The 23069-nt window shown below is 41.7% G+C and overlaps 1 protein-coding gene across 1 annotated transcript in view; it reads right to left on the bottom strand.

Moving 5' to 3' along the window:
• Positions 1-653: 653 nt before the first annotated feature.
• The window catches only part of LOC311024859 (oxysterol-binding protein-related protein 10-like), a gene marked incomplete at its 5' end in the record, with an annotated part of 40013 nt that continues 17597 nt past the window's right edge, over positions 654-23069 (bottom strand). Inside the window, 7 exons of the mRNA XM_084027434.1 lie at positions 654-2118; positions 2242-2395; positions 3439-3621; positions 5064-5250; positions 9145-9667; positions 11621-11785; positions 22186-22307. Coding sequence (XP_083883560.1) covers positions 2074-2118; positions 2242-2395; positions 3439-3621; positions 5064-5250; positions 9145-9667; positions 11621-11785; positions 22186-22307 — 1379 coding nt within the window. The 3' untranslated portion in view covers positions 654-2073. The remainder of the gene's footprint in view (positions 2119-2241; positions 2396-3438; positions 3622-5063; positions 5251-9144; positions 9668-11620; positions 11786-22185; positions 22308-23069) is intronic.

The raw sequence follows: 23069 nt of genomic DNA on the forward strand, positions 1-23069 counted from the left end.
AAAAATAGAATGAACAAAAATCAGATCCCATGGTAATAATATAATATAAATACTACAGTATAATAACATATGATTATATAATTTATAATTGCGTAAAAAGTGTGCAATATTTCTGTGTGCAGACATGACGGCAGCCTGCTTGAAAATAAGGAAGTGAGGGTGGGACTGTGGCCAATCAGAATCCTTCGTCCTGCTAACCGTTGGACGAGGACCGTGTTGCTTTGTCCTTATTTTGTGTCCCTGACTGTGAGGGACTCCAAATGTTTGAAATTGTTTAAATGCTTTGATATGACACCAAAACATATTTTATTTTATTTATTTTAATTGTAGGCTTTACTTTAACATTTTTACTGCCTTACCAGGGGTTTGGTCAAATAATATATTTATTTGTTTTTGTCAAAACAACCTTCAGTAAGCAAAATGTAAATAAGTGCTTGATGAATACACCAGGTGGGTCATACAGCCCCTGCTTGAACTCCCATGAGTCCGTGAGTGTGGACATTGGCATTGGGCCGTACGCTTGCCAACGGTGCAGTTTCCTTTTGCTCACCAGGTGGCAGCATACACAAGTTGTTGTAACTTCAAAATGTGAAGTGAACTCAACGTGTACCATGTGGTAAGAAACACCCAGCAATCCAGGAGACAGTGGATAAGAGTTTTATTTTAAACAAATACAGAGCTTGTTCAGTCCCCCCAACCCCCACCCTGAGACTACTGTCTACAGTCCAGTGTTGCATAGGTTTGTGTACAATATACGGGTCAGGTGGAGGAGAAGGGATCTCCATGACGACAACAGTACTTCCCACCAGAGAAATCCCCGATGAATGTGAACCCAAACAAATTATGTTAGCATGGACTCCAGAGTGATCTTGATTGAAGGACATTCAGGACTTGTTTTAGCTTTAAGTCAACTACTTCACACACTTAGATCCACAAAACAGAATTCAAAGTATACTAATAATCCATTTTGACCCGGTACTTCCATAAGAACCATATTATCCAATGGATTATTTCACACCACACTGGTGCAGTGATGCTGATCCTCGCTACAAACGTATCTACAAAGTGCACTATGATGCTCATCCGTTACAAATGGCACTCAACAGACATATCAAACGTTACTTGTGCCCTATTTGGTCGGATGCAGCTTGTGGAAAAGTTAGAAAGTCGCTGATGTAAGCACACGTCATATTTTTTTTCCAAGCAGAAAATATATTGGATTTTGATATAAAATCTGAATATTTTTTGTACTTTTTTTTGGACATGTTGTTAAATAGGTGCACAAAATGTAAATGTAATATGATTGGGGATGTGATGGAAACCGGTTCAAAGGGCATTTTTCATTTTAGCTCCACTTTTACACAGCATCACACTTGAAAAGCAACGATGGAACTCCTTTAATCACCCTTATTTGGGCACAGAACTCAAAGTCAAGAGGTAAACTAAATAAGGGAACCTGGCAGCTAAAGTTAAAGCAGCAAAATTAACTTTCCATTGTTTGATTTCGCAGTAAAACTCATCACACAAGTCTTCTTTTTTTATTTGTTTGCTCTCTAACTAATAAATAAGATAAAGTCAACACATGAAATAAAAATTTTCTCTGCTATATGTGCAGACTAAATTCTAGTCGTTTTTCAAAGTGGCTTCCTGGTATCTGTCCATTCGTGCAAACGCACACACACGTTGCTCACACGTGTGCAGTTTACACTATGCTGCGGAGTGAATTGTGCAAAACAGTTGTGACCGACACGGTTGTGTAGTACATTGTGCAAACAACTAAAACGTGAGCGGGGCGGTAGCCGTTTACAGGGGTTGGTCTAAAGTCCCGTTCTGTCCATCCTGTCTGAATACTGGAATCTCAAAAGTGGCTGTACCCGTGTAAGATCAGTCTCGCCTCACTGCCCAACCCTCTCTGATCGGACACGACTGGAGGTTCGTCTATTGTCCTCTGATAGGCTTTGGTACCATTTGTTCTCTCTCTTTCTCTTTCCTCACACCTTTGTCGGCCAGCCCCTCGGCCTTGATCGCCTCACTTGTTGTCTGGGATTGGACAGCTGCTTCCAAGGCTCCTGGTCAGTGAGTTTTCCACAGAGGGTTGTGATACACCCAGCCTTCACCCTACACACACACACACACACACACACACATGGGTGGACACGGTTTCATCAATCATGGCTGAACCCTGGCAACTTGTGAAGACAAACAACCTGAACCGCCTAGACAGTGTGTGCTCCTGCTCACCTCTTTGATAAAATATTGTGGTTTCCATGGCGTTTTGGTTGCAGCTCTCTGTTTGCCCTCGCTGCGCTGCCTCTCTTCCAGCCTGTGTTTGTGTTCTGTGGCCGCGTCCATGTTTCCCGCCCTCAGCGACGCGGTCACATGCTGCCAAAGACGCCTGCAGAAACAGGAAACACAGAACAACAGTAATCATCATTTAGGCGCCTGGGCAGCAGGGACAAATAGAGCTCACTACACAATCACATCATTCAAAGATATGTGCAACAGTTTGACTTTAATGTGAACAGTTTCACCCACTTCCCATATGATATGTGCTCGGGATAATGCATGGATGGATTCGCCATCTGGTATAGTGGGCATTTTACCAGCATCCTTGTGGAAAGCCCTGTTCGTGACCGTGGAGTTTGCGAAGCCACTTCTTTGAGGTGTTTATTTGTTATTATTTATTCATTATCATGTATTTATTCAGTGCAGCAATTAGCATGATAACTAGCTAACAACATCATTAATAATAGACAGATCATCATACTCAAGCTATCAACATATTTGTAAAAATGTATAATATAAATGTCACTATAAATATAAGGCACGCCGTCTATATCTCTAAACAGGCACGTCAGCGCCACCGCCTGACCGCGTTGCGATGTTGTCCTACGACCGACTTTTGCTTTACATCTTGTTTTTTGTTTTGCAACCAGAAGTGACACGAGTAACTAAGAGAGATGCTCTGGTCTGATGGTCTGAAGTGCATGGGTGTATTTCCTGGCAGAGCCGATCAGCTGGGAATACTGTGTTAATTGGAGGCTTTTCAGTCAGCGCACTTGTTTCACTTATAAAGATCCAAACCTCTGCTAATTGTCACTATTTGAAGATAGGAACTCCTTTTCCTCCTGGTCTCTTACTTTTACTTGATTTCATATATTATCTTACAACTTAAAGTTTCCCTATTCTTTGAATCTTGAGGAATATATTAAAGGAAATAAAGTGGAGGCACTGAAAACAGTTGTCAAATGAACAACAAAAAGACCTGGAAGTGTCAGTTGAAGTGAACTCCTAAACAAGAGAGCTAGTGAGTTTGATGGAAGCAAGCACACTATTGACACTGATATCTTCTTTTTCAAATTTCTCATTTCACGTGAGCCTGTTTAGTCTCTCGACTACAGCGCTTACGCAGTAACAATCAGAAACACAGAGACTCACCGTGACTCATACTGGCCCTGCTTCTCTAGAGGCTGGATCCTCTTCTTGATGATTGGCTGCTTGGAGGTATCAATCACCTTGTTGTCCCCATTGCTGTAGGTGAACTCCAGCATGCCGTTCCACTCCCCCTGGGCCTTACACACGATGTTGCCTGTTTGGTTGTGCTTTACTTCTGCGGTTACTCTGCAAGAAATCAACATAGAGCTCTTCAGAAATCGTGATCGACAAGCAGAGCCACACTTCAACGTCCCATTATTATGACCCATTAATGCATTGCATTATCACAGACATCGTTCCCGTCATTGTGAGCTACCATGTTGAAACGATTGTAAAAATGATCCCTGCGGAGGAAACTTAAAGCACCATAAGTGCAAAATGAATTACAGGCAATGCCTTAATGACTAATACAAGTCAGTGGCATATTCATTCTTTTAATCTGTGAATGGTTTATTGTATCACACCATGGTTGATACTACAAAGTCTGCATTCCTTTAACAATCCACTCATTTAGCATTTCAATTCTTCACAATTATCACACTCACGACGGTCCCATTCCCTTTAAAAGCCAGATGTGCCTGCACCTGGTGCGTCGCTATTTAAAACGGCGGATACTGCAAAATGGAGCGGCTAAGGATATGGATCCGATCGTGCAACGGAGTGAAAGCGTGCGAGCAGACCGCACACAGGAGAAACCGTACATCTGCCTCCGCCGTCTCCCAGCGTTCTGCTCCGTCAACATCTACTCCATTTGGCTGCATATCAGCAAATGCACCGAGAAACCGTTTGACTCAGGAGAAGGTGCGCAGCTGTGCATCTTTGTGTAAAAAGCAGAATGTATGCAAGTTGTCAACCCATGTTATGCTATCTGAGTAATGTACCTTTAAATTAGCAGGGGAAGATCAGGTTTTTGTTGGTCAATGGCACAATTGCTTTCTGCTGCCTCAGATAGATAGGCCCAGCATGGTCCTGACATCATAATGGTTGTCTTTATTATTCCTCCACATCAAAACCCTTTAGACCTCAGTGGGTATCAGTCTCTTCTATCACTTTGCCTCCAGCCTAACAGCTGACACAACTACAGTATATTGACCATGACAACATCAGCGCTGCGCCTGACACCCGGATTTTAAAAGCTCCACCCCATCTCCTACACCAGCCACCTCTCTCTCTCAGCTGCAAAAGATAAATGCTTCTCTGGCTTTGTAAACATTCCCCAAAGAATGCCAACAAAGTCCAACCTTCTACTCTTAAAGGTGCAGGATGCAAAAGCACATTTGCACTTAAAGCAGCACGGCCACTATCTGATCATGTTGCTTTCTTACCGTTGCTATGTTGACGATACCCAGCTCAGTTACACTTCAGTCCAGCCAACCCACTCTAAACTCCTACATATCGAGTTTCAGGTTTTACCTAAAATACTCCCATTTTAGCGTGGTGGATCGTCATCAAATGATGTGAAAATATCAGATTTCCACACAATCAGAAAAGCAAAAATGTGCGTCTTGGTCATAGTTCAGCAATAAAAGACTGGTTTATAAGTAGTTTAGGGAACTTCCTCAGCAGTTTTTCGGGTCTATCTTCAAAACTAGTGCCCAGAGACACAGAGGCCTCGTCTCTCTGCCTACCTGTGTACTTTTCCTCCGTAGAAGGGTTTGGTGTGAAAGGCAACGGTGGCAGAGTAGCCACTCTTGGCACAGTTGATAGTGACCTTTCCCCCTAGTTCCACCCAGGGCACGGTCAGGATGGAGCGGGCGTAGGCACAGGGCAGCGTGAACACATACTGCTCATCATGCTCCAACAGGTACAGCACACCTTGGGAAACAGGACACGTTTAAAAGACAGGCTGCTATGGATGAAGAACCTTATCATCATTCTCACATCGTTTGGTCAGTGGTCTCTAAGCTACGAACTATGGCACTCTAGGTCCCTATTAGTTCTGAACACATCGAGGATGATGTATCAGGTTACGCTCGTTAGAGCTGGAGTTCTTTTCAAAATCAACTTCGGTGTTGACAGGAAATATACCAAGCATACAGTCCCTTTCAAAATAAATTTAGGATGACTCTTTGTTTAAAAATTGGTTAAAGGGCTAAAGTTTCCTGATGGAGACTGTCAAATTACAGCAAATAACCTTTTCATGAACCATAAACCATTAAACCTTGTGGAAAAATGGAAATACTGTGTTGAAAACAAATAAACTTGAGGCATGCATTTATTACATTATGGACCTGTCGTCCTAAAGGTATTTTACCAGTAGAATATTTTTGCTGGAAAATAATTACATAACACCAAATACAAATGTCTGCATATTACGTTATTGTGTCAATTCAATCAAAATAATTACTACATTTTTAACCTAGTTTGGTTTTGGTCATGTTCTTGGAATGCCTTGTGATGAATGTAGCATTTGTCATATTATGTGGATTTATTATTTGATTTTGGTGTTGCAAAGTGGCAGCATTAGAGGATTCAGTGTGACTGGACTTTCATTATCTCCACCAACATAAACAAAGCTGTAAAAGCCACCATCTGCCTCTGGCTGCAGATTTTCGGTGCTGTGTAGTGCTGTCATGCAACCACTATCCAAACAACAATCAGACTTCTTGGAGAAGACGTCCCTCCATTTGTTGACTGGTGTTAGCCATGCTACCCTGCGATGCTCTAGGGACGGCGAACTCCAGCACTTTGGCCCAGATTAAAATAACTCAACAAGTACTTTATACAGTCACGGTCCCCGGAGGACGGAGCCTACTAATTATGATAATCCCCATTGTAAGTTGGTTTCACGCTTCTGAGTTCCTGTCTCTATTTTTCCAACGTGTATTTTAGCGAGGTCAACATCAATGGAGCTGAAACCATGCTGTAACGTTGCTATTTAGATTCCCACTTTGGCTCTGATGTAGCCTGCCTCCTGTCCAGCCCTCCCTCCCTGCCTCTTATATAACAGACAGCTGTCCTGTGCCCGTGCTGCCATGGGCCCAGGTCTAACACATATATACATCTGTTTGCCTAAGTCACACACATATGGACCTGACATGTACGCACACTTCCTCATCTGAAAGACCCACGAGCAGAAAACATGTCATGTCTTATGTCATAATTAGTTGATTCCGTTTGCTCGGGGAGAGACACTAAGGTGTGCTTTAATCTCCTGGTTGAAGGAGTGAAGGCAGAGTGTCTCTGGGCTGTATCACATAAAACAGTATTTAGAGGAGACATAAAGGACTACAGGGGCAGCATGTCCTGATCGGTACTGGTCAAGGAGACCATGAGGTGACTGTGTACTGTACGCCACAGAGAGAGAGGAGTGCAATGAGCCATGAGCCTCTGAGAATGTAGGTATTCTGAGATATAGACGACCTGATTGTCACCCATCTACATCTAAAATCAAGCATTCCTTGTATGTTTTGTTCTCTGTATTGGAGGTTTCCTTTGTGGAGTGCTGTCTATTTTAAATTCTTCACTTTCCCTCTTAAACTCCTTGATCAGTCCACTGAATCCAACGGTGTCGTAAAGGTCCACAGCATCATTAAGATCTTCCACTGGATGAACCTAAGTATTTATACCACCAACAAGCCAACTCTGTCCTGCATATAGACGTTCCAACTTTTGCATTTTTCTAAAAGTAAAATATGGCAACGAGGAGTGATGGAGGTCCCTGCTAATGAAGGTTTACTGCTGGCCTAATTACAGCTAGTCCTCACTGGCCCAAGGCTACAGCCACTACACTGACACACACACACACACACACACACACACACACACACACACACACACACACACACACACACACACACACGCACACACACACCAAGCCAGCACATTAATAAAATAAGTAACACTATTTTGCTGGTTGCCTTATTATATTATATCCTATTACATTATGTTGTAGTAAAGTTGTCATGAGGTTTAGTTCAGTTAAATTTGGTGATGCTTAAATGTTACTGCTACCAATAGTTAGCTATCATAGCTAACTGTCATGACTGTATAAGCCGACAGTTTTCCATTTCTTGCCTGAAATGAAGGATTGTTGGGAGACAGTGATTTGAGGTGAATTTGGTGAGGATTTGTCACTGTGAACGTTGGACATCCAATAAAGAGGCCACGCCCCATCCAGTGTATCCCATGGGATCTTATTTTGGAAAAACATGATGTTCGTCAATTTCAAAAGATATATTTTTAAGTAAAAAAAAATCTCAGTTGTGCAGTTTTTCTAATTACGTATTTTCAGTGTGTTTTCAGTCTTGCACTTGGACAGTTTTACTACAAAATGAGACTTTCTTGACATGGAAAATTCTCTTTTAAAATGACAAAGATCATATGTGTGCTTCACGCTACAATTCAAATGGGATCAAGTAAATATTTGTCTCTTGCAGCTGACTACCTTGCATATTTTTTCAAATTAAGGTCCCATGGTGGTCCAGTGGAAGGGGGCGTGACCTCCATACATCCTCAGGGTGTCACTTCTCCTACACTGAGGAACAGATTTCACGCCAGCTGATTGAATGCACGGATGTCTGTGTAGTTGTGTCACAGCAGCATCCGGCCGTTGGTTGCGTAAGATGTAATCAAGGTAACCACAAAATATAAACATGCGTAGTGAAACATTTTCCCAATTAGAGGCTGCAGATGGAGCACATATGAACGCTGCTGTGTCAGAGGGCTGTAGGGATTTAATCAGCGAAAGAAGCCTGACACAGACTGTAAACAGCTGTGGATGGCAGATTGCGGTAACAATTATCCATTTCAATTCATCTGAAAGCAGAATGCTCTGACATTTTTAGTTTTCATTTGTCATTGTTTTGTAAAACTTCTTTTGATAATCATCCAAAAATGTCTCCTGGTATTCGGATACGGATATTCACTTATTTCATCCAACATTATTATGAAATTGCTGAGGTTTTCTGTCAAACATTCCAATGAGCTGAAAATGACCTCTGACTTGGATGTCTGGATGCCCTCCCGGGGATTATGACAATTAAGTTTTGATTTAATGAGAATAAATCATAATATTTAGAGAAAAAATTAGAATATTCCAACAATACAGTTTTGATTCAATGATAATAAGTTATAATAATTAGAGAACAAAACCTCCCCACCCTAGTCTACTGTGGATAACGTTATTGCTCGGAGCTCTGCTGATCTAGTAGAACCCCCTTCAGACCGTCTGACAGACACAGAACCTGGTCTGGGACTCTGCATCGGACAACATTGAAGGAAGTGGCTTTATGCTGCTCTGCATTGGAGGTGGAAAACCGAAACTAATTAAAAACACTTAGTCACAAACTCTCTCCTCTGACTAAGCACACTGTGCTGTTTCTGATTCATCCAACATGCACTCCAGAAATACACACCACAAATTAAACTTCACAGCAAACCCAGTTGGAACAGAAGGGAAGTGGGAAGGAAGACTACCTGGCCATGATTTTATTATATGTATAATAAAGAAGAAAGCATTCTCAACTCATGAATTTGCATGTATGTTTGCAAATGAATAGTTTGAATTATCTATCAATAAATGATTATGTTTTCACTGACTTTTGAGGATTTTGGAGATGCACAGACGTGTGGATGTGGTGCCACCATGGCAACACCCAAACAACTGGAAAAGCAGCTTTTTTTAGGTCAGGAAAATATCAAATCATTGCATTCCTCTGGAAATCAATCATGCACTCCTTTTTTAAAACAAACTAGATGCTCTCTTACCCTCGCCCACCATGGAGACTCCAACAGACATGCCCATGAACTTGCTCTTGGTCCAGACGTGAGTGTTGACACACATCTTCTTCTCCTTGCACTCGCAGTAGAAGCCCGACACCGGCGGGTGGTGGGACACCTGCTCCGCCACAAAGCGGACACGATAGCAGTCTGAGTTTTTCCTCCTGCTGCCGTCCGTCCCCCTCTGTGGGGACCCGGGGACGGTAGAAGTGGCCGTGGGTGCCGCGTTGGGACCCGTACAGTTGGTAGTCCTGAGAGGTCTCACGCGGTCTCGAGGCACATGCCAGGAACATTGGAAGTTCTCACCCAGGATCGGGTTGTAGGGCTTCTTGGCGACGGCGCCCTTCCGGCCCTCGTGGAAGGCCGTCAGGTAATACTCCACGAAGCGGACGATGCGCTCCTCCGGCGTGCAGCCGGAGGTGATGGAGAGGAACATGTCGGGATGAGCCATGAAGTTGGCGTACATCTCGAGTAGGGAGCGCTTCTCCAGGATAAAGGTAGGCAGCACCACCTGACAGAGACCACAACAACAACAAGGTATGTTTTTTTTTTTTGCTGGATTCTTAAGCAAAAAAGCATTCATATGAAAGTCAAAAACATAGTCTAAACATGATGAAACATTCAAATTGTCATCAAAATTATGACTTATTATCACAACTACTAACGAAGATTAGACTGCAAAGACGTGTCCTACAGTTTTTTGGCTTGAAACTTGAAAATGGACAGCTGATGATTCTTGTGTGTTCTGAACAAAAAAAAAAAATTGTTTATCTACACTGTCTCTTTGTTTAGAGCAGGTCATATACCAGCCTGGTCTTCTAAAAAAAGACCTTACCATAAAAGGAAAATGAATTGTCAATTATGTTTCGAGGGAAAACTGAATCATCTCATCCCTCAACCACTTTTTTAGTTGCATGATGGTAACTCGGGCAGAAGGTTGTATGACAGACAGCTGCATGTGTGTTTTAGGCAGCAGTGGAATCGATAGTGATCGCTGTCCTTGCCTCACGGACGTTAGGAGTGGACTGAAACGGGCCAAAATGTACCGGAGGTCAACCAACAGCTTCAATGGTAAGCTACGGTTTAATGTCACTGTACTTTGTCATTTGCAGAGACTCATCCATCCAGCTTTCCCCACACCGGAGGGCAAAAAGTCAGAACGTCGATCCCTGTAGCCGACCGATCATGCCGCTGATCAATATGGACATGGAGTGAGGAAATGGTTGATGATAAAGGGATGGATGGATGGACGTGATAGACGGGCAGATGGTCGCCTGTGTCTGAACGAGTGGATGAATAATGTGGTTCTATCGACTGAGTTGGATCACGCGGAAGCCCCCCCCCCCCACCCCTCTCAGGTATTCGAGGTCAGAATCCCCTTCTGTTATCAGCACATTATCCCTGTGATCCAGAGCACTGGTCCATCAGTAATCAGATTGAGCTCACTGGTCTGAAAGAGTCACCACGATCACATGAGCAGAAGACATCTGACTGCTAACTCAAACCAAATACCACAAAACAGACAACATAGACCTTGTGTTTTATTTAACGCTATAAATATAGACACTAGTGTTACCACGGTACACCGGTGGAAACTACAGATGGAAATAGGATTTGTTTTATTGATTGTGATAAAAAACACACAATAAGTTGATTGTGGTGAATTCCATTTTAAGGATAACTGTAAATGACGTCATGAGTGATTTGAAAAAGCTGTCTAGCTCGCTATCATGGTAGAGAAGTGAACAATAGAGCCCTGTTTTAAAACATACAAGAAAGAAGATGTTTTAAAAATGTATTTATACGGGGATACCTTATGAATTATGATAATCTTATTTAAGATTATTTGAATGTTTTTTCACAAAAAAAAGATGCGTGTCTTATCTGTTTCTGAAGAAAACGTAAAGTGATATTTTTAGTGCCATTTTTAAAAATCCTAAGCATATTTTGATTTCAGGATTATATCGTGAATCACAGCGATTTATTACATTTTCATATCGTTCCATGCATAGCATTTTGTACCTTCAACAAACACTTTTGTTGCCTGAACCTAACCAAGTAGTTTTGCAATGTAGGTAAAAATTAAGTAAACCTATGTTGTTTAAATTTAAGTTGAAAAGAGAATGCATGCAGCGAGTGGAAACTGTACATTTCCTCTCAACACAGCAGTTTATTTTGAAAAGACACTGAATGTAATGAAGGAAACTGACTTTTTAAAGTAACCCTAACAACCCTGCATATATAAATATATATATCACAATATAGCATGTTTTCTTGTAATTAAATGCATGACTAGTAAAATATGCCTGAAATAACCACATGGTTTTATACTCTTGTTAATTAAATACTTGACAAATTAAAAGTACATTGATGACCCATAAAACACAGCTTAGACTGGTGCTTTCTCTAGAAAGTGGTCTTTTCTCATACTGCTTAAACCTAACGTTGAAGACGGAAGTCTTACCCTTGTGAGGTCCATGCCCAGTTTGAGCTGGGACAGAAGGTGAAGCATGATGCTTCGCTGGTCATCCAGAACCCCCAGGTCCTCCTCCTCATTGTCCTCTGTGTCGGTGGTCTCATCGGTGAGATCCAGGCTTTCTGGGCTGCTGGTTTGGCTCTGCTGCTGTCCCTGGTGGCAGAGAAACAAATATGTATTAATAAAGCCAGAAAGACGAAATACTAACAATACTATTCTGTTGCCTAAAACTATTCTACCTGAATGAAAACGGCAAAGACTACGTTTCAAGGGTCTGACATTAAAAGAGGAAACTGTAGCATTTCAATTTAAATGTGATTTTCTTTTCTTTTCTTCTTTTGGTGAAAACCTGCTGGATGCTAAGATTCCTGAGTCCATCATGACTTTCCTTGTCCAGCCTTCCAGCACTCTGCAGCTACTTAGATCCTCCATCTGCAGCAGCTGAGGCGAAAGAGAGTCGTACTCTTATTGTTTGCTAATGCATAATGTAAGAAGGAGCAGCCAGGCCCACCGCATACAGGGGACCTCAAACAACATCCCATTACACTTGGTGATTTCCTTTGTTTAACACTGTAAGGTGTGGAAGCAGAGTTTAGTTCAGGCAGACAGCTGTGAATTAGTGAGTTTGGTAAGACCCAGTTTTATGAAGTTCTTCACGTATAAAAATAAATGAAGATGTTTTATCGTAGCGGCCTCCTCATGATTCTATCCTACTGCTGGGATTCCCTCTGATGCACAACACATATTAACATTTGAACACAACAACCTATGACTTAAACAAACTGTTGCTTGTCTTTTTTGGTGAAAAAGCAAATTGTGCGTGAAAAACAATAATTCTGTAAATGTATGATCCAAATCATGCATGGGAACCCAAAATTGTAGGCAGGAAAAATAATTTAGCAAATTCAGTGATAAAATTTCACCAATGAGAAAAGTGAAACATCAGAATTGTGGTTGCTCTGAATGAATGTACACACTACTTCCTGTACACAGGAGGGAATTGCATCAGGTGAAACTGGTCTTGCAGAATTGTAGATATCACATTTATGTCCAAAACAGTTTGGTTCAGTTGGGTAAATAACTGTTACATACCCTACAGAACAACTCACGTAGTATAAAAAGTGAGAAAAAATGAAAAGGGCGATGGTGGTGGTCGAAAACAAGGAGGGAAAACAGGTAATGATGTGTTACACTCAATATTGAAGCCCTTTTTTAGGCATTAATAAACTGTGCACAACTTATTGTTAAATTAAATTGAATAAAAATGTCAAATAGACACTTTTAAGTACTCTGATATTAAATATGAATAATAAATGACTGTGAGTTGTAACTAAAAGAAAAGGACTGCCTGACTGTCAGATATAGAAATGGCAAACTTGAGTAACTATGCACCAGTAATCTTCATCATGAATAATGCACATTGCATTCTGTTAGTACGTGCACACAGTTAAGATACCATTTGTGGATCTTGATTGAGTGGAAAAACTCCAAATTACCCGTAATATTGACGCTTGCCACAACAGAAAAAGAATATATAAAGGAATCAACAGTGGAAATCATGTGTGTGCTTGTTGTGTTTGCTTGAATTAAACATTTCCTGGCAGTTCTGATGGACCACGAGGTTCTTTAGGACAGGCACTGTATTATCACAAGTTTAAGCATATAAATAAACACTCAGAGTGTGTGTATAATGTCCTACCAGTCTGGCAGTAAAACAGCATCATCACCATGGTTACAATAATAACCACAGGGTTGTTTGACTGTTTAAAACAGACAACAACGGGAGTTTTGTTGGCCCATCCTGACTTCTTCCTTTTCACCACTCATTATTACTATGGCTGGGAAGTTTTTGTCACTTGAACAGAAGGCTTTTTAGGGCATTAGCTGACACAGACTGATAGCAACATATAAAACACAAGGTTACCCCATAAAGCATACCCTGCTTCATTGTCTATTCAACCATAATGGCCATGGGACCATCATTTATTAAATGCTGTATTGAAGAAGACTTTGAACTAGTAATCAAGACTACTTTGTTTAAAGTTAACCGTAATAAATTATAAATCAAGTGAGAAGTTTACAATGTTTACTGAAGTTGGGTCAGTTTCTCATAGACTTCAATACAATATGACTTATTTTTGCAACCAGAGGAGTCTCCCCCTGATGGCCAGTAGAGAGAATGCAAGTTTGTGCAAGCAATGAGCGGAAATTGACTTGCAAAACTGATACTGGATGAGCTCATGGAGCTTCACAGTTTGAAGCTTAGAGCCGATAACCAAGCTTTATCATTTTGGATTTTGACAAGCAGTATCACTGTGTTCAGAAGACAGTGACTTTGGGTAAGACAAGTGTACTGACTGCTGTCAGACTGCTCCTTTAAGCCTGTAATCTAAAATAGGAATATATTTCTATTAAATAATTAATTAACTATCTGGTTTACTTTGAGGTTATGAAAGACTGACACACACACACATAATCTCTCTTACACACACACACACACACACACACACACACACACATTTTGTTATCTGTGTGTCCAGTTCCTCTCCGATACCCAGATCCAGGAAGTTCATTAAAAGTTGTAAATGGCTGGGCCGTTTCAACCGTCTGCTGACCCTGCCACTTACACACATCACCACATCACACACACTCTGTAATTTATCAAACTAATAGAACAAAATTATGAACTAATATCACAACACACACACACGCACACACACAGTTGTGATTCCACACTCACGTTGCTGGCCTGGCATACAACCCCTGTTGACTTGTTGGGAGTCCTGCTGGATTTCATGTCCACCATCCAGAGAGAAACAGACAGAGAGGTGATGGGAGAAACCCAGGCTGACGTCCCAGCACCGATACTACCACGGCAAGTGACCGAGAACGCCAAGGGGAGGGTGATAGAGCCAGAGTGAGGAGAGGCTGACGGTGAAGAAGAAGAAGAAGAAGAAGAAGAAGAAGAAGAAGAAGAAGAAGGAGGAACAAAGAGGAGCTGGACAGAAAGAGAGAAGGCAGCAGAGTAGAGCTCTGCCTGCTACACTTTTGATAGGCAGATTAACAGTGATGCTGACAATCCTCTCTATCCCCATCGGCCTCCCTCTTCACACAAGCCCCGCCCCCTGCACATACACACTGTGTTACATCAGAGCCCGTCCTACTCCGATGCCTCCTCCTCTCACCATGTCCCTCCTGCCTCCCCTCACTCCCTTCTCGTTCCACTTATTTGCTCTTATGTCCTGTATCCGATGTCCCATCCCCCTCCTCCTTCTATACCTCCATCCACCCCTGGCTACGCAATACTGTGGTACAGTCTGTGTAATTACCACTATGGAAGTAACGCTGTGAGCTGAGTGCAGCTGCTCTCGCTCTGTCCTCATTGTCAACTCTGCTACGGTGCACATGGCGTGTTGGTGTTAAAGGCCAGCTCAGTTATGCGGTTCCTTGAATAACAAATGAAAGGTTTCATTGTTTCAGGAGGATCGAGGGATTTGTTGTGTGTGCGTTACAACTTGGGTCTTTTTTTCATAGTTTGGTCACATTGTTTTGAACGTAGCAACATCACTTAAGCTCAGCTCGGACAACAACATTAGGCAAGGGTGTCACTTCCTGTTTCGTTTGTCATGACACAACCATTAACTTGATGAGTAGTGAAAGGAACGATGATAACTAGGAAACTGCACTTAATACAGCAGAATGCAGATCTCAATGTTCACTGGATGGAAGACGTTTCTAGATCGTAAGCTTAGCTAGCTAACGTTAGCTAGCCAACTATCCAGAAGCTAAATGCGTAACATTAAACAACTTCATGCTTCGTCTACAAATTCTTGTCATAGCATAGGAAAGCACGTTGCTATTGTCAGATAATTGGTTGTTAACTATGTGTACATATAATTGGTTCAGAAACGTATTCTTGGATTGCAGAAACAATGCTAAAAGGTTTCTGGTGACTGGGCTGAAGCTGGATAAATTCAATAAGGGATGTAAATGTTTGGATTTCATAAAATGCTACTGAAACCCCAACCTTAGTCAGTAATAATTAAAAAGCATTCATTATTTTCATAAATAAAAAAAAACAGCACATTTTTATTGACTGAATATATCAATAATGTGGTTGTATAACAACTTGAAACACAATGTTTTGACTCAGATTCAGTGGTCAGAAACAGAAACTGATTTATTACCAAGAAGGATTTTAAACCAATGAGGAACTTGTCTTGGTGAAAAAGGTGGAAACTTGAGGCACTTTACTAGTTAGTATTTCCATCTTCTTCAACACTTCAGTAAGGAACATTCTAGTTTTTACTCCAACTAACTGTAAGAATGAAACCAAACAAGACCATTTTGCACTCAGTAAAGTTCTATTAATCTATGTGAATGTACGCATTGTGTGCAGTAGTGAGTGAGCATGTGGGGGTAACCCTCATCCTAATCCTTCTCATACCTCATGACTCGTCTTTATTCTCAGCGGGCTGATCGGCTGCAGACTAAACACATGACTATTTCCCACTGTTTTGTAATTTTAAATCTATCGCAAAACGGAACGATGACACAAGAAATCTGAAGCTAGACAGAAGATGCAACAAGGCATTCAAACTAGGGTCATATGGTTAAATTATTTCACATTTACATGGCACCTAAAAGGAGACATTACCCAATGTAGACATGTGAGCAGTGAGGTGAGTGGGATGACAGAAGAAGCCAAAGAAAGATGAGCGACTTCAGTCAACTCCATTCTAATCTCTTGATAATCCCGCCGCCTCCTATCAGGTTCAGGTTGAACTATTAATTCCATGTTCACCGTCATGACAACCAGCGGCTTATAAGATTAACTGATTTCTTCTGCAGATCCCACCTTGTCATGACAAATCAGGGTTTTGATATTCTTATGATAGAATTGTACTTGGCTGTGTTTATACAGACTTAAATAAAGTGCTTATGGTGGTGGTGTTTATGGTTTGGATGGTGAATGTGTGTGTGTGTGTGTGTGTGTGTGTTTGTGTGTGTGTGTGTGTAGCTGCTTGATTGCATTCTTAGTACTGGACTAGTTTTTCATCTGTTTTTGCATGACCCTCTTGACAATTCCAGCTGTGAAACCAAAAAAAAAAAGACGCTAACTTAGTCCAGCCAATGCAATAAGCAAACAGCATGGAGGAAGCTAATTTTGTACTTGCTTGGTAATCTGTCAATGTGACGCATATGCTTTGACATTTTCTTCACCTTCAAAATGTATGTGTGTGTATGAGCTTTGATGTGGGATGTATCGCCTGTGATGTGTTGTTAAAATTGTAAATGGACCGACTAAACACGCGTGTTCGTATGTTACATGTTGACGAGGGTGCTCAGAGCATGTGTGTGTCCCGGCAGATTGAAGCGGGAATCTTTTAAAAGCTTTTTCCTCCTGAATAATTAAGAGTCGGTGGTCCCCAGAGAAGAGTAATGACAGCACTTATGTAGACAGAAGAGAAGTAGAGTATTCCATGTTGTAACTGCAGGGGGACAAGAGAGCAGCGCATTCAACAGAGGGGTTTGTGTGTGTGTGCGTGTGTGTGTGTGTGTGTGTGTGCGTATTATCATAAATACATACTATACCACACACCTGCTTGTATTACAGTAGATACAAATTATGTTTGGTTAGTTTTTTTGGCTGGTTAGGGTACTAACTAGGGTAAGTCTAAAGCAAATTAATTTAAGTCAGTGGAAACAACATGCGTGTGCATGCGTGAGGGTCTTCGTACCGTGTACATTGCAACCTGATGAGAAATGGGCTACTGGAACTAGACATACATGGACTAGAGAATGTGGATCTGTTGGACTGAGAGGGGATATATGCAGAGGATGTGGGACCAATGCATGCTTCCCAACAGCTGACTCAGAACCCCCACCCACTGGGACACTTCCTCCAGCAGATTCCAGGATCAGCATGCCAGATCTCTGTGCAGAACAGTACTACAAGATACTGAAGGACCCTCAGGCTCACAGGCCTCTGATAGACCACCAATGGGGAGAGTGGGGAATGCAAACTGCAACCAAACGTCAGTCTCTTTAAGTCGAGGACAGATGTGAAATCTTGGAGCGTTTATGTATGGGTATGGGATGCTTCATGGACACAACGCTGTGCATGCCATGTCCTGGGCTCAATAGGGAGAACACCAAACAGAGAGACCTCCCTGCATGCAGGCTCATGGATGGAGAGGCGTTCCTTGTAGTGGTGTTAGAAGTGGGATTAGCTGTAAAACAAAGTGCCATTCAGATTGATGCCAAAATCACGAGAGCGTGGACTTGACCAACAATATTATTATTCATGAGAGGGGGAACCGTTGTGATTGAAAGTTTCAGGTCTATTAACTGCACACACAGTGAGTACAACATTACACGACACAAACGAATGCAATTGAAATTCACAGAGTTTTTGTTTTTAAAGAACATTTTCACGGTCGACGCACTTGAACGTGCTCATACCGCACACAACAATGGCACAGCAATCTATTGTCTTTGTGCAGTCTTACTCACTCAAACCCTGGAGGTGTCGGACCATACCCAAAAGCTTCATTAAGGGAACTATGGAGATATTGTTGTCACAGTGCGTTGGGCAACAAGACTCTAACTGTCACACACCGCTCCCTCCTGACACACACATCTGCTGCACCAACACCGACGTGTCATCCAAGGTTTTGTTTTTGTGCTTCGTCAACATCGGCCCTGACGTTCTCCTCTCCTTTGACAATAATCTGCTAGTAGGCTGATGTGCAAGAGTACATCTTGTGTCTTGTCTGTACCGGACTTACTTCACTGATTATTTGACTTTCTCTGTGTTTATTTATAATTTACAAAATGTTATCTTATATTTCATTCCTTTGTTGCCATCAGCTGTTCACGGAGGTGGTCACGCCAATGGCGTAGTTTTTTCTTTCCACATTGCTGGGGACACCTTTCCATATCAAAAACCTAATTTCTTGCATTTTGGTGAATTTGTACGCAGTGTTTTCCTATAAGTAAAGGAACAACTTATTGACAGAATTATTAATTTATAAACCTCTGGACTCTCATATTACACATATCTGTGTTCTCTGAGAAGTCATCATTTCAGCACATGCATGCCCCCCAGAGGAGGAAGCTTACAAATGTTGGTGATCCTCTAACTTTTTTTTAATCAAGCAGCACTTGGACTGGAGTTTGGCTGTTGCTGTGGAACCTCACCCTAACCCAAACCTTGATCTGGCTTTTGCCAAACTGACTGCTTTTGTCCCCAATTGAACAAGCCATCATTAATTAAGGGGATGGCTTTCGTCTGAAATGTAGTAAGGTATAGGAACACACACACAAACACAAATCCCTGTACTTTTTTTTTAATGTAATGCAGCCCCAAAACTCACACTCTAACCTTAAAAATCCAAACTAAATGCCTAACCCCAACCCTTACCAGGAACATCATTCTAACCTGAACCTTAAAACCAAGTCCTTACTCTCGAAAACAGGCCTTTAAAGGCCAGTCTGAATATTGAAGTGAACCAAAAATGGCAATTCAGTCTGGTAAGGAGATCTCTCTCCTTCTCCCATGAAGTTTTGCTGTTTTGCTCCATGTTCTGTCCCAGGTACTTTTCTGTGTGCAGGTGGTCTGAATGCAGCTGGTTTACACCTCCCTCTCATCATATAAGAGTCTGCCATCTCGGTGTAATAAAGCACTGTCCTCCTGCCCTCTAAGTGATATTTACTGCCCAACCACCATAGTGGTGGCTGAGCTCTGTACAGCTGGTCTTTACTGCCCTGGTCTTCCACACAAGGGAATCAGAGACAGAGAGATGCACTGAGGGCCGTTTCACCAAGAGATGAGTGATGAGTGGTTGGTTTATGATTTTTAGATGTGGGTCAGGTTTTACATATCAGTCAGGTTTATGGTCATGGATGTCAGTGGCACTCCGTTTGTATTAGACTGGAATACAGTTAGAGTTTGTAGTGCCACCACTCAATACAAAGGGCTGATGAGGTTGCTTGGCACTGGAAATCTCTCTGAAGCAAGTCTTTAAGAAGTAGAGCAGAAATAGTGATGTGTGTTAACAAAAAAAAAAAGGTTTAGTGAACAAAAAATTAAACCTGTGAATTCCAATACAACTAAATTAAATTACAGAGAAAAATCAACAAATGGAAAAACTGCAGCCTCACAGCAGAACTGCCAACACATCTCTTCCCCTTACTCATCTGAATTGCATTTCGCCTCCTCAGCCTAACCTAATCTGGAACATACCACCTGCCCAGGTAAGTATAGGGGGAGCCAAACAGAGCAGACATCCACATGACAGAGAATAATTAACATGCAACTCATACAAGGTTTTTAACTTACGGCTGATATCTCAATATATGCAACCATCACCACAGAAGAACACACCAACATACTGTACAGTGTCATTTTCAGCAGAACTATCTTACCTTCCTTCCTACATCTTAACAGCACCTGAATCCCTGATACACACCATGCCAAAAGATGGTTTATACTGTACTGTAGTTCTACTTATTGCCACTGGCTGGAAGCACTGAGGACGCCGAACATAAAACAAGCTGCAGTCAGTCAGCTGATCTGCTCAAAATCACACTCAGACAGCAGCTCTCCGGATAAAAACCTTCAGTTAAAATGCCTTACCATGTTTTCTTCTACCAGTGCTTCTCTATCCAAAGCTTGAAGCTGGAAGAGGATGAGGTGAATGAAAGGAAAATGATCCTTTTAATAGGAGGGAAAAGTTACACAAAGCTACAGGAGGAAGAACAGGAGCAACTGAGAGTTAGATAATCTTCAGCTTACTTTTAAATGTATCAGATGGGGCAAAGATTTCCCTACAGCTAAGACAATAAAAACAGGAAATGAATTTGTCGAAATTAAATGAATGTGTTTACAAAATTAATATATTGATGCACCAATAAATAGAAATAAAAAATAAATAAAAAGGGATTGATGAAAAAACAAAAAACTTCAGAATGTATTATATATAATACATATGTAATTTTATGCTTAGGAGCGCCGACCAAGCTGCGGTATTTGACGCATTGTGATGTGTTGGTACAGGACAGGGGAAAGGTAATGCATGTATAAAAAGAAAACATTCATGTATTTAAATAGAAATCTTTGAGATTATTAAAGAAGTTAAAACTTACTGCACTTCCACCTCCTGTCTGATTTTCTGTGTCAGCGAGTGACAGGAGCATCCACAGTTTGTTACGTTTACGCTATGTTACACTAACCTTAGCCCGGCTCAAAAAGCGGCAGCACAAAGAGAACAAGAACAGAGTCAGACGATGACATAATAACCTTCTGAATCCGGTCAAAGAGCCACTGAATGCAGAGAAGGAGATGCTTCGGCACACTGCTAGCAGGGAAAAACCTGTTGATGTACCGTAAAACAACCATCTGCTGCCGTTACTGCAGCCAGCTATGACGTTAACAGCGAACTGCCCAACTGCTGGTCAAAGGAGCAAATACTGTATATTTACGACTTGCTTATTGTCGAAGAGAACACGTGTTCAGCAGCACACTGTTGGCTGCTCAGAAAGAGCCAGGACTGAGGCTGTCAACCGAGTGGAGTGGGAGTTTCATTTCTAATTTTGGTGCTGACAAGGCTACAAAGCAACACTGATTGTATAAGAAATCAAATCCGGGAACACGGAGGTGTCACTTATAAGCAGCAGAGATTGAAAAGATGACATCGCACAATTAAAATGAACAGGAACATGTCAAAAATACACGGGGCTGGACGCGATACAAGCTGCCGAGTGATACGGACAGCCAACAAAATCGGTAAGCATGGCCATCCATTTACAGAGCTGATAGAGTTACAATGTGTAGGCCTACTATGAATATATACAATAAATCATACCGCAGCAGAGATGAAGAAAACTGCGGTCAACAACATAATGAACTACAATTGCTGCCTTTCAGACATGGATGTAAAGACTACATCTTTAAATGTCTGTCCAAAACGATCATCACTTCATCAAGTTCACATTTGTGTAAATGCGTCATTATAAGTATGTGCATTTTTCAAAAACATATTTTGTGAGGTCACAGTGACCTGAATTGTTCGAATTGGACGAGACGACAGAAAACGATATCACAGAGACGTTGGCATGTCTTCATAAACATGGCGTTGATGACCACTGTTTACAGGGGTTGCTACACGGCTCAGTGCCAAATACCCACACCTGTTTGTATGGCAGTGAGAAGGAAGTCACTGGGCAATCTTGTTTCATAAACTACACTACCATGCCTCACCCTTAAAACCAGTAAGTATACTAAAGCATTACGGAGGCCTGCATCCCCCTTGATGTGCAATGGAAAAATCTGAAAAGTTATGGCATCACGACAATGATGTATTACTGAAAGGATGACATAAAAAAAGGCAGCGTTCGTGTTTAAAAGATTCTGATGAACTTTTACACAATAAGTATCCTGATAAATGTGATAAAACAAAGCATTAGAACAGCAATGTCAATAACTTTGGCCACCGAGGCAAAGTCAACGCATCGCTGGGTCGAGCAACAAGCGATGTGGTTTGGAATACCTCAGGAGGGCCCGCGTGTGTTAGAGGGGAGGAAGGCCGGGTGGAGGAGGAGGACAGAGGGGCTTGCGAGGCATTCTTCCCCTGCTTCTCAGAAAGAGATCTGGACCATCCAGTGGAATTATCTGGAGGGAAAGGAAACATTCAGTAGGACCAAACATATTCAACGATACAGCAGCACGATTGCTAAACTGAGACTACGATACCTGCATACGGAGGATTTACATTAATCATAACCGCGGTACAGATCAACGTTGGCGTGGGCTCATTTAAAGGGTTTATTACCTTGGGTGGACTGAAAGTGGAAATTTGATGGTTTGTCCTAAGGGTGGGGCTAGACACAGACACATGTGTTCAGGTGCAGAAGGATCACAGTTTGGAGAAAAAAATACACTACACTTGTCTTTTCAATCCAACTTTTGTGATCTGATAATGATCGGATAGTGATTGGATATATTTTGTGGTCAAAGGAGCAACTGAACAGCGGATTTTGTTGCTTCCTCTTCCTCCTTCCAGTATTAATTGGCTATTTCTTATGAAGAGTAGCTGCTAACAAAGCTCCGCTAATTCGATGATTAAGTCAACATTTTCCTATAAATGCTTCACAATAAAAAATCCCCCATTCTTTTCTTATTTAATAGCTCTTATTTTGAAGCAGCAAAATCAGAGTCAGCGGGTCTCAGCTGTGCTCCAGCATCCTCTCCGCCCTTTGCTCCTCTTTGGTCTGGATTGAGTCTGGCTGATCGGAGGGAGATCTGATCTCGGAGCATACGGACTTGACGTTAATGTGAGTTGGCATGATCGGTTGACAACAGTCAAATTAAAAAGACAAGTGTAGGCACAATAAGATTGAGCCTGCTGGTGCGAGAGGATCAGAAGTCACGGAT

The sequence above is a fragment of the Eutrigla gurnardus genome (genome assembly GCF_963514095.1).
Source record: "Eutrigla gurnardus genome assembly, chromosome: 14".
Classification (NCBI taxonomy): Eukaryota; Metazoa; Chordata; class Actinopteri; order Perciformes; family Triglidae; genus Eutrigla; species Eutrigla gurnardus.